This window comes from Pollicipes pollicipes, unplaced genomic scaffold, assembly GCF_011947565.3.
Source record: "Pollicipes pollicipes isolate AB1234 unplaced genomic scaffold, Ppol_2.1 Scaffold_4881;HRSCAF=5763_pilon_pilon_pilon, whole genome shotgun sequence".
NCBI classification, from domain to species: Eukaryota; Metazoa; Arthropoda; class Thecostraca; order Pollicipedomorpha; family Pollicipedidae; genus Pollicipes; species Pollicipes pollicipes.
The window spans coordinates 22,880,700-22,892,916 of record NW_023596576.1 but is presented as its reverse complement, the minus strand read 5'-3'; the positions used below and the strand labels follow the sequence as shown (position 1 = coordinate 22,892,916).

The 12,217-nt window shown below is 60.5% G+C and overlaps 1 protein-coding gene across 2 annotated transcripts in view; it reads right to left on the bottom strand.

Moving 5' to 3' along the window:
• The window catches only part of LOC119099677 (putative GPI-anchored adhesin-like protein PGA55), a 29,534-nt gene extending 17,532 nt beyond the window's left edge, over positions 1–12,002 (bottom strand). The window contains exons 1-6 of one of the 2 annotated variants that reach the window (XM_037222742.1): positions 10,575–12,002; positions 6,032–6,148; positions 4,543–4,596; positions 3,076–3,218; positions 2,262–2,324; positions 1,852–1,953 (exon numbers count right to left, since the gene is read on the bottom strand). In XM_037222742.1, the coding sequence (XP_037078637.1) occupies positions 1,852–1,953; positions 2,262–2,324; positions 3,076–3,218; positions 4,543–4,596; positions 6,032–6,148; positions 10,575–11,725 (1,630 nt within the window). In that variant the 5' untranslated portion in view covers positions 11,726–12,002. The remainder of the gene's footprint in view (positions 1–1,851; positions 1,954–2,261; positions 2,325–3,075; positions 3,219–4,542; positions 4,597–6,031; positions 6,149–10,574) is intronic. The other variant, XM_037222741.1, reaches the window with a different exon arrangement.
• Positions 12,003–12,217: the final 215 nt, after the last annotated feature.

The window sequence follows — 12,217 nt, the reverse complement described above, 5'->3', positions numbered from 1 at the left end:
ATAAGGGCATTTGAGGCTCGCTGTTACAGTCCTGGGCAAAATTTTGACCAGAAATCGTAAAAACAGCAACGTTCAGACGTGCACGGCGTTTCGTAATAACTGGCCCCATACGCGTGCCGTCGGCGAACGAAAACACTGCCATCAAATGCAAGTTATCAGTGAGGCAAATCATGCCAAAATGTGTTTGCTCGTATTGCAGTATGACTTAGGGGACGTAAACGTACTTAGGTTGCGATACACGCTGAGTTAATAATGCAGAACACTAGATTATGCAAAGATCCAAGATGTATTCAACTGATTTCAGTCAGTTCTTAGACAACCATACTGTGGCTAAAAAAGACTACAACTAGCAGGAGAGGCCGCAGGGCACCTGCTAAGGAGCGTTCTGTAGTGCACATCGTTATTGTAAGCGAAAGCACAGCTCATGCAAGGCAAGCCGCATGCGGAGGTGACCGGGGCACGCACCGGGCGCAGATGAAGCGGACAACGTCGTCACGCGGCCGCCGGCCACCCGCTTACCGTCGCCGGCGCCCTCCGCACCGGCCTGGCGACGTCGCTCGCCGCCGGCCGACAGCGTCTCCAGCTCGCCGTGCACGCTCATGCTGTCATGGTGGCGCCGGATCTCGGGTCGGATGATGCGCAGCCGGCGCGGGTCGTCAGCGCCGCCCGGCAGAGGCTCGTCCAGCTGGCGCAGCTGCGGCCGCTCGGACGCCGGCGCCTGGAACGCGCTGCGCGTGACGCTGCGGCCGGCTATCTCGCCCTCCTGGCGCAGGTGGTCCTCAGGGCGGTGGGGCGGCGAGCGTGTCATCTCCCTCGGTGGGTAGGCGCTCATCGACGAACTGCGGCCGGCCATCTCGCCCTCCTGGCGCAGGTGGTCCTCAGGGCGGTGGGTCGGCGAGCGTGTCATCTCCCTCGGTGGGTAGGCGCTCATCGACGAACTGCGACCGGCCATCTCGCCCTCCTGGCGCAGGTGGTCCTCAGGGCGGTGGGTCGGCGAGCGCGTCATCTCCCTCGGTGGGTAGGCGCTCATCGACGAACTGCGGCCGGCCATCTCGCCCTCCTGGCGCAGGTGGTCGGCGGGGTGGGGCCGTTGCGCGCGCTCTACCTCCCGCGGAGGGAAGTCCCGTCGCGTGCTGGAGTTCAGCTCCAGGCCGCCCTCGGGCTTCAGGGTGTCCGGGGCGCCGCGCCGCACGGGCAGCGCGGCGTGCCGTGTGCCGTCCGCCCCGGCCCGGTCGTCCAGCAGCGGCCGGGCGGCCTCGTACAGGCCGCCCGTCCTGCCCGCCGTCGCGCGCCGCAGCAAGTCGCCGGTGGCGACGCCACCGTCGGGCTTCCGGGGCGCGCCGACGGCCGAGTTGAAGCGCGTCGGCACGTAGACGGCATCGTCGTCAGCGCCGGCGCCCTGACCGTAGAAGCGCTTCTCTATGGTGTCGTAGTCTGGCCAGCGAGATTGCGGGTCAGGCAGCCGCACCCGGCAGCCGGCGAGCGGGTTAGGGAAGCGGCGAGTTACCCAGCATGCATACCCCGGCCCGCAGCCAAGGTCGAGCAGGCGACCAACGTAGGCATCGATTAGTGCCACTCTACCAGCCGGGTTAGTTAGCAGCGGCGTACTGAGCGCGCCTTCACCTGACCTTTGGTGAGCTGATCTAGAGAAAACGTACAGGAGCGGCTAAGACGGCTCTAAGCTAGTGTAGCCTCTACGCACGGGTCGCGCTCGGGGATAGGACTGGGGCCGCTCAGGACGCGGCAGACACAGGGCACACGAGGACTGGGCTTGGTTCAGGTTCATCCGATCGAGTAGGAGGAGCGTGCCCGCGTCGGTCGCAGGGCTGCTCCTCGAGTGGGTGGGCCTACCTTGGAACTGTCCCTCCATCCGGAGATTGTCCTGGTGCCGAACAAGCTCGGCTCTCTCGCCGCTCGTCACCGCCTGGTACTGCGAGTGTGAGGCCGACTCTCCTGAGGGTCAACCGATCTGGGTCAACCGCTCTCGCTCTGTGCTCTCAGAACTGGTGCTCTCAGATTTGGGCGACGATCAGAGCTCAGAGAGGCGATGACCGCTGAGCACTCGGCTCCGCCTCGATGCCTTCCAGATGACCCCCGCAGAAATGTATTGTTACATTTCGTGACCCACCCCATGCTGACTGGATTAAGCGGGGTAGGTACCGACTACCAACGTGACCGTCACTACATCGCACAGTACTGCCAGAGCTGATCAACATTTATGAAGCGTGCGATGGAACAAAAACAATGCTACGCGTACGTACTTGTCTCCATATGTTGTTGAGATACGAACTCCGAAGACTTCTGCGTGCTCTCAAAGCTAGAAACTGAGGAAAAACAAGAAATGAACATAACAAAATAAACGAAAAAAACAGTCATGCTCAACATTGCTCCCATTTCAACTTTCAATATTCCAAACCTACTTTAATGCAAATTCCATTGTGAAGAGTAAAAATGGAACTGAACATCAATAACATCTCCCGAGCTAACAGGCCAATCGTTAAGTATCCAACGTATGTAGGAAAAACTCAGGATACGGAGGGACCCTCCAATGCCGGTGAGACATCAAGTCAGTCCTCGCCACCTGGTGCCATCAGTCTAATGCGTCACAATATGGGTGCTTAGTGAGTGTGTTGATGGAGTCAATGTTTGATGACATGCGACAAACATCTCCATGTGCACCGAACGAATCGGTAATAACGGCATGCCCATTGAAGACCAGTCTTCGACGGGTCGCTAGACCGACAAAGCTGCGTACGACAGACGTTCGTGTTTATCGTCGGCAGGACAAAAGGTAGATGCCACTGATGTTTAAAGCTGTCACCGGCCGTCAGTATCCCAGTGATACCAGCGTATCACTGGAAGTGGCAGGGGCCACGGTAACCAGGCCGCTGGAACACACGGTAACCAGCCTCGCCAACCACAAAGCTCGGCAACCGGCAGCACTGGCGCCACGGGTTTGTAGCACCCGATACCACTGACGGCCGGAATATCGCTGATGCGTGCCACTGACCTTCGGCGTCACAGAAACAGAAGTCGGAGACCGCCCGCGTCACGGCGACCGATGTCGCCACTCACCATCAGTGGAGCTGCGCAGCTGCAGGTTGTCGCCCGGCCGGCCAGACCGCTCCGTTGCCCCCTGGTGACCCGGGTACGCCTCATGCGCCAGTGAGCGGCCCTCGAAGTCGCCCTCCAGCCGCAGGTGGTCCTCGGCCGCCGTCCTGGGGGCGTGGCCAGGTGGTGACGTCAGTTGTTGCTGGGGGCGGTCGTACCGGTCCATGGGAGTTTTGTCATTTCTGGTCCGGGTTTGTGTCTAAGCGCGGTGATGCTTCTTTCTTGCTCCCATTTTTAAGGCGCTCAGCCAGCGCACGTGCCGTGAATCGCGTGCCCTTGATTGTAACAGGTTGACCGCGACTTCCCTCCAGGACACCAAAATAGCAAAATCGTGTGAACGAACAAGCTCCTCGCTGGCGTTAGATGTCTTAGTCCGACGGAACATCTACGTTGCCTAAATGCCTCTTCACGGCTCAGCCTTGACAGTGGCGATACACTGGAGCATAAATGACAGAACAAGCGGCAATAGCAGTGACCACGGCGCATATCTAACCCAAGTGCAATTCTCATGCCCGCTAACGGGCGCCACTTTCGCGGCCCGCCGACCCGACCTTCACGGACCGTGACGTCCGGCCACAGAGCCCCGCACCCTCAGGCGCAGGAGACGGCGCCACGCTCCCCCGCGGGCGACGGGCACCGCCAAGGTCGTAACCGGGGCATCGATACACACATCGATACACACATCGATTTCCGGACCGGCGCAGCACTGTCCGGCTGCTTAGCGTCGCCGCCATCCATTATTCAGGGCGCTGCTTTGTGCGCGGTGGCAGGCAGGTGTACCATCGCGGCACTACCTCAACGCAATTCGCATTAGCTCCATGTGTACAATTAGAATACATGTATGATTTTCGTCGTATTTATAATCTAATGCGGTTATGGCGTGCATAGCCCAGGCATGCGAAATAATGGTCGCAAACGGCTTTGAGGTAACGGCTCCGGGGCGCTCAAGAATGTATGCGAACCTTCTGACACTGGAGCCGAACACGTGTGGAAATGCTACATGCTTGTATATATCTTAACCGTTAAGGTATTACCAACAGTGCACATAGTTAATTCTAAATACTTTGGTCGTGTACTTACAGAAAACACATGTAAAGTTACCTCGGTTACTGACACCTGTCAGCGGCCCCCAGCCGCATTTACAGCCCAGGACAGGCTCTCGACTTGCAACGCACCCAACGCGATAACCTTTATTTGCAGTCTAGCGATACTCTTGATAACACTGCAAGTCGTGGCAGCGGCCTGGCATGAAGATATCAAATGCGCAGTTGCGAAAGCAGTTTCAGAGCGAATCATCCTACCGTAGACAGAAAAACAACTCCTGACATTATACCGATTTTACCTCACAAAGCTTCACTCCGCGCTTTACCCCGCCCGCCCAGTCCCCGCCCCTCCCCTCCCCGCCAAGTGATGCCGTTATCGACACCATACCTAATCAGCTGTTCGCGGGAGGTCATCTCGGCCGTCTTGGCTGTGTACGCCTCCCTGTCGGCACATATTCACACATATGTACAACGGCGGATAACACGAGTCCGTGGAATCGCCCGGGCGTCTTCACCGGCGTTAATGCATATTTGTGCAGCGACTCGCAGCATGATCATGGCTGTTGGATACGCACATGCACCTGAACGTTGTTATGCTAATCCATAGAGGTGGCAATGCGACGTATGTACAGCGTTACCACAAGCCTGTCATAGCGAACGTAGTTGTGCAACAACTCAACACATGTCAAATAAACGCAGGTCTGGTCGCAAAACTGATGATGGAATATACGTGTGCAGACGGTTAGGTTACGCTGAAAATAATTGAAACTTATCATACGAACGATGCCAAGATATGCGTAGCCTGATTACTCTCTGATCAATCATTATTTGTTCTGATTTATTATATACCTTTCTTATTTCTCCTGATTTCTCTCGAGAGCACGACTACCCCATTGTCTGGTGGGATGTAAGTATGCGCCATGGTGCGGATGGTTGAGATTTTTCCGATAAGCACCTACAACCGTTTTAGGTGCACGGCCAAATTACTCTCAAGAGCGAGAAGCACCGCACCCCTCGAGCATCCAAGTGGGTACTTATTGCCCGCCCTTCCGTCGGCTCCGCTTCAGGCGGATCCGCAAGCCCAGCCCGACACAACCCGACCGGATCATTTGCAAGCCCTTATCACGATACCAACGTCCCCGTAAACATGATAACCTAGAATCAATCAGGGGCAGGTCAGTACGAGGCGACGCTATATCTATGCAATCGCTACATTCGATCTACCAATCTCCTGTGTCCGTCAGCCAGCTTGTGCTGGAATAGCTCCCACCTGCGCGCCACTGCTGTGTACCGTATCCATTCCTTCATAACGGTGCAGATTTTGCCAGTGACTATTACCAAGCGCTCCGTTCGAAACAGTTTCATGAGAGCTGGGTTAGTAATGGCATGTGCTGCTAATCGACCTTACGCCCGACGGTCGGCGCGAGCGTTTTGTCATATCCGCAAACTGGCGATGTCTACTGTGCCACCCACGTGGTGACACCTGCACCCAAACTGGCGATGTCTACTGTGCCACCCACGTGGTGACACCTACACCCACAGTGGGGATAGCGGCACACGGGGCGGAAATGTTATTACCAGCGATCAGGAGAATCGAGGAAATTGATAGAGTTAAGAGAATGAAAGCATCTGCAGGGCGGGTGGGGAGTGGTGATGTACATCGGGTGCGGGTGGGTGGATGTCTCGCGGTGCTGCGGGGACATTTGTTTCATTCCCTAATGCCTGCCATACTACGCGAATACATTTTTGCACATGAGGCGCGCCAAGCCGCCAGGTTACGTATTTGGGCCGACTAGGCAGCCGTGCTCCGGGCGTGCGACGACTGGAGTCAGTTCGGCCGTGCTGTGATCCTCTCCGCGCCGAGCAGCGGCCCGTACCTGGCAGTGGTGGTGAACTGCGCCGCCTGGTGGACGGAGCTGGAACTGCTGGTTTCCAGACATTCCTGCACGTGGGACGTGTGGGTGTTGCCGATTGTGTGCGGGCATCGGTGGCGGCTGCAAGAGAAGAAGCGTTGTGTCACGGCTCGAAGACAATGCAGGGTCACGTGGAACATTGCGTCGATGAGCAAAGAACCACGCCGGCAGCTTGCTGGGACGCTCGGGGAGGACTCGAGGGCACGGGGTGAACCCATCATGCTTGTAAAATCTGTTTACCGTCTAGCCGATGAGGCGTGAAAATGAGAGGACAGAGGAGCGCGGAATACTGCAAGCGATTGCAGCTTAGTGACGCAAGTCAAGGACGGTGCATGTCGCGTGAGAACATCAGCAGTTCCAGGCATGTAGGTGCATAGCATGATGGGCGTAAGTCCCAAAAACTCTGGATGCCATGTATAAGATTATTCATTGATATTCCTGTTCACTTCAGGATGTGTGCATTTACTGTGCATGCCGAACTCCCATCAGCTGGGTGGGCCGGACCACCCTGCGCCGCCCCCGCGCCACCCCCGCCCCCGCCCCTTCCGCGCCGCCACACCCGGCGCCGCCGCCCACTCGGGCGGTTTTTGTTTGGTCAGGCCGTGCCGTGACGAGGCCGACCGAGCGGCGCCGCCGCCCAGCCACCAATGGCAGTATCGCTGCCATCCGCCGGCCGGCGCTGCCTTACATGGGCCGGGGTCGCCCGGCCGCGGCCGGCGGAGGAGGGAGAGCGGAGGCCAGCGCGCTCTGAGTCACGTTCGAGGCCGACCTGCGGGCGTGCAGACCGCACGCGCCGCCGCCCGTGCCGCCCACCATTCACCGGCCGGGCTGGCGGCACTACTGCATCACAGCGCTGCCAGCCGCTCTGGCGACGCTGGCGCCGTCACTCCGGGTCTCCCGGGAGCGGGGAGTCCTACCAGTGGCGAGCCGGCCCGGTGCATCACCCGCCGCATCTGCGGCGCCTGGCAAAATAAACATCTCCGGCTGGACTGGCACCGGCGCGCGGCCGCACCGGCGCGCAGCCGCGGTGTGTCATTATCCGGCTCACGCAGAGTTCCAGTGACGTAATCACGGCTGCGCGGCGGACGTCCCGCTGACGCAGTCCCTACCACAGACACCACCACCACCACCATCCCCTCCCATCGCGGGAGCGCCGGATCCCAGGCCCGCGCGGGGACACGGACTGGGACAGTTCTTACCTGAACTTCTGCACCACCGTCCTCACCCCGCCCGCGCCGCGCGGCACAAAACACCACATCTTGAGGTTGGTCGGGCCCGGCGCGCCGGTGCAGAGCTCCGACACGGCCCCAGGGTCGCGACCTTGGGCGGACCTCCCAGCGCGACATGGCGACGCACCGCCTGCTGCCGGCCGGCGGACTCGAGCGCTGCCGCGGGCCGCACTGTGCCAGGCCGCCGGCCGCGTGTCGGAATAAATGAGCCCCGTAACAACACACGCACGCACCGGATGCTGGGTCGGGCCGGCACAGTAGCGCCATGTGTTGTGACCGCCATCTGTCATGTGCCGCCGTGACACCGCGCACGCAGAAACGGCGGCACGGAAGCTAAACACGCGCAAACAAGCGCTCCTGCTGGTGGCGACGGCTTCGTGACGAGCGGCAAGTGCCTGACCTGACCGGAGGGACCTCCTCAGCACTCGGAGTCGTGAGACATCAGCCATGCGCCATGTCGAACGGTGGCTGGTAATTGAGGTGTGGCGAAGCCAGCTCCCCCTAATATCCTGGCACACCTCTTCCAGCCGGCATCGAGAAGGCAGTGGCGAGCAACACAGGTGGCGTAGCCTATGCAAACAGCTGTCCTTGATCCGGTGCGCTGTACGCCGGCGTCAGCGTGCGGCGTCATCACCATGACAGCACCCGGCGCCAATGCTCCAGGACGTCCGCCCGATCACGGCTGTGTGCTGCGCGAGCCGGACATGCCCGACAGTGGCCGCCACGGGTACACTGTGGTGGCCGCGTCCGGCTGTGTTTCGAGCCAGCACATTCCACGCCCTGGCAGCCGCCACCCGGCACTGTTTCCGTCCTCTGAACGGCCCGCGCCCAGCGGCCGCGTGGGCGCGTGCCTCGGCCGGTGCTGGGTCGGCCGGCCGAGGTCAGGCCAGCGGCGGCCACCCTGTGCCGCTTGACGGCCGCCCTGTGTCGCCGCTCGGACGATGTAGGCCAGGCTCGACCCACCTCGCCCCGGCCTGGGCGCCCAGAAAGCGAAAACGGCCGCCGGGTCCGGCCGGACGAACGTGGACAGAATTTTTCAGTGACGTGAGGGACGGCGCAACAGGAGCTCGCTGAGGAGGGGCGGAGCGAGGCGACACAGAAGACGTCCACTGGTCAATGGCCAAGCGCTCATTATTATACGATGTTTTCAGTACGAGATGCCGAATGCCTACTGCATCTTGTAGTCATGTAGCAAAAACACTGGGAAACGTTGAATGGACGACATTCCAAGAGTTGAGTATGGGTCTCATCCACATGCTATTAGGCATTTCACTACCGCGCAATGTTTAAAGCCTTTGGACGTTTAAGCGTTTTTTGGCAATACTCTGGATAATTAGGTCGCCTCTATTATCCCTGCCGGTAATGACTTTACTGAGATAAGCCCAGGCCGATGTTCCGTCCCTCTCTTTCCCCCCATGTGAGAAATATTCTCAAACATCGAGCGGTGGGCACAAAGGCAGGAAGCACATGGTCATCCCCACTACCGCCAGTGGTCGCGGCCTGCAACTCTGACGTCACGTCCCCAGACATCCCGTCAGAGGCGGACATCGCACACTGCCTGATCCGACCCGAGGAGATCAAACGTACCGGCCGCCCCGCCGGCGGCGGCCGGCGAGCGGCGCTGTCCTCCAGCACATCAGCAGCCGTCGTCGGCCCGCACTGTGAGCGGAGCCAGCTGCAGGGCCCCGGCGCCCCGCCGCCCACCCATGACGTAACTTTATGTCGACCGAGGAGCCTCGGCACGCGCGGTGCAGGCTCTTCGCCTCGTCGACGACGTCACACTGCTCCCGGAACCGCCCCGGGCCGCCGGCCATTTTGTGCATGGTAATGCGCCGGGCATGCAATGCTCCGGTCACGGTGGATGCGTGCGAGGCCGCGGCCGGTCGTTTCACGGGCGTTGGTAACAGCTCATTCTGGATGAGGTCCTCCGTCCGCTACTCGCGAGGATGCATTCGTCCCCCATTTCCTTCCCCCCCCCCGTTCCCCTAAGCTTCATCTCCCTGTTGACCCCCTAGCTTTGGCTCCAAACCGTACTCTGAATCTAAATCGGGCTGTAGCTCTCTCCATTTCCCCTCGCACCCATATCCTGATCTCTCTCTCCCTCTCATTTTCCATTCTATTCGTCACTCAGCTCTGCTATCCTCACATCTACTCCTGTAACCCTGCTCCTGCCATCGCTCAGTTTTCCTCTGGTCCTCCCTCTCCCTCACTCTCGCCGCTTCTCCATCCCCTCTCTCGCTCGGAACGCAGACGGTCGGCGGCCGGCGAGTGCAGCGGAACACACGGCACAAACACCAACCGACAGCCCTGACGTCCGCACCGCCTCGCCGGCGCGCCCAATTACCCGTGCACTCTCCGCGGCCACGGAGCCAGATGCTGTGTCTGAGTCACACGGGTACACGGCCTGTTTGAGCACCACTCCGCGTGAAGCGAGCGTCGGCCGCGAAGGCGGCAACGCCTCCGTCCGCTGCGCTGCGGCGAGCGTGCGGCGTCCGCCCACGCGCCACGCCCCACTTTATCCGACCGGTGGCGGGAGCGTCACCCAGTTCCCGCTGTTTCTGCGGCGGCATCAGCAGCCGCAGGCGCCGCAGAATCGATCGCATTGCACGCGCAGGTGGCTGCTCGACGCGGACCAGACATTTACGAGCCGGCCCTCCAAACAACCCCACGCAGACACTTGCGTGACCGGCATCGGGAGCGTGTTTTTCACGCTCCGACCTCCGGCAGCGCAATGTTTCAATCAGCAGACGGCGCCGGCGCCGGCGTCTCTGGCGTCAGGCCCCGGCTGCCGGCGGAGGACCGAGGCAGGGGATGGAGAGGTCCGTCGCAGAGACGGGCAATCGGGGGAAACGACGGAAGCAGGCGTGGGGCCCACTGAGTGAGCTCTATCACCGCTGCACAGACAGACGCCTCCAAACAGTGGGGCTGACATGAGTCGGCCGCTGCGCTAAACAGTCGGGGCTGACTGGGATGCAGAGCAGTCAATGTGCTGCAGCAGCCGTTGATTATGATGCAGGAGGACAACTGTGTTGTGGTGAGGGCGGATGGCGACACTGAGCAGCCTGCCTGATACAGTAGGGACCGACAGAGACCACAGTTGCGCTGCAACAGTTACTTTCGCTGCGAAATTAGGGTCTTCATCGGCAGTCTGCTGGACAGACTTTGTCACGGGTGGCGGCAGGCCATCAGAGAGGGGGACAGTACGTGCGAATGGCTTGCACCCCTCCCTAGATGAGCCCAAACAAACGTGAGTTCACGGATCACCGGCGCGTACTCACCCGCACTCGCAGATTTCGCAGATACACTTAGCGTTCTTGCCGCCTCCCTCGGCCGTGCTCGGCCGGCCCAGTCGGCCGCCCTTCCCGGTCGGCTTCTTGGCACCCTTATCCTGCACGTGTCGGGCCCGCTCGGTCACCTGGACCAGCGCGCCGTCCGTCGAGCCTTGCTGGCGCGTCGCATCCAGCTCCTGCTGGATGTGCTCGCTGACGTGCGTCAGCGACTGCTGGATGTCACGTTGCACACTGCTGGTGGAGGACGACTGCTGGACGCTGGCCGATGTCGAGCGCGACGACTGCTGCACGCTGCTGGACGCATCCACTACCTGGCTGGAGGACTGCTCCAGCCGCTGGGACTCCGCCAGCTGGGAGGAGGACTGCTCCATTCGGTGCTCTTTTGATGACAGGGAACTCTCCATGACGTGCTGGCTTGTAGACATGGATTGTGCCAGCGACTGTTGTGACGATTGCTCCATGATTTTCTGGGAGGAGGCAGACTGTTCCGTCATTTGCTGCGAGCTCGACAGGGCCTTCTCCATCACCTGCTGGGACGAGGACTGTTGAAGAGCCTTTGATGATGACACAGACTGCTCCAACATCTGCGATGAGGACATGGACTGTTCCATCGTCTGGGCTGAGGACACTGACTCCATCACCTGGGATGAGGAGGAGGACTGTTCCATCACCTGGGACGAGGAAGAAGACTGTTCCATCACCTGCGAGGAGGACACAGCCTCCTGAGATAGCTGCGTCGAGCTAACAGACGAGGCCTCCAGGACTTGCGACGACGTTTGGACTTCCGAAGCGGCCCGATGCGACGTACTGACCTCCTGCGCCGACGAGGCCCTTAACTCGTCGACGTTGGAGGTATCTGTCGTCGACACCAGCGGACCGGCACCGGCGCCTTCAACGTTCGTGGCACCCGCGGATTCCTTCCGCTTTGGTGCATCCTTACTTTCCTTTCCCTTGATGGCCTTCTTCTCCGTGCCCTTCACGGCTCTGGCTTCCTTGCCGGTGACGGATTTCACATATTTGCCGGAGACTTTCGAGGTGGTTTTCTCCTGCACCTCGAATTTCTCCACCTTTTTCTCTTCGGAGACTTTCTTCTCCTCCTTCACCCACTTACCGCTGCGGAGCACCCGCTTCCCTCCCATGTTGTCGCACGGACACTCGCACCAACACGGCGGCACTCGCTGCGCGTCGACGCCGTCCACCACCGTTCACACTTGCCACAGAGATCCCTCCTCTCGCGGGCGGATCGGCGGCGCGTCCGCTCTGCTGGTCGCGTCCGGCGCGCCGGCTCGTGTTATGAAAGCGCCGGCCTCCGAGCTGCCGGCCGGTCGCGCCTCGGTGACGTCACAACCAAGCGCCGCCCACCCGCCGGCGGTGCGACCTGCGAAAACGCCATTTGGGGTTAGGCTGGCGGGTTGGCGGCGGCGCGATGGCGCAGTTTCACCGAGAGGCGCCACGAGCGGCACTGGTGACACGCTGGCGACCTGGCCTGGTCCAGCGGTGTCGGATCAGGCCCCAGGTGTGGCCCCAGCGGACGCCGTGACTCACGCGGTCCGGACCTGCACCTGTTACCAGCGCCGCATGGGATGGAGGCCCGTCTAGAACCGGCTGGCTCCCACTCGCTTGCGCATATA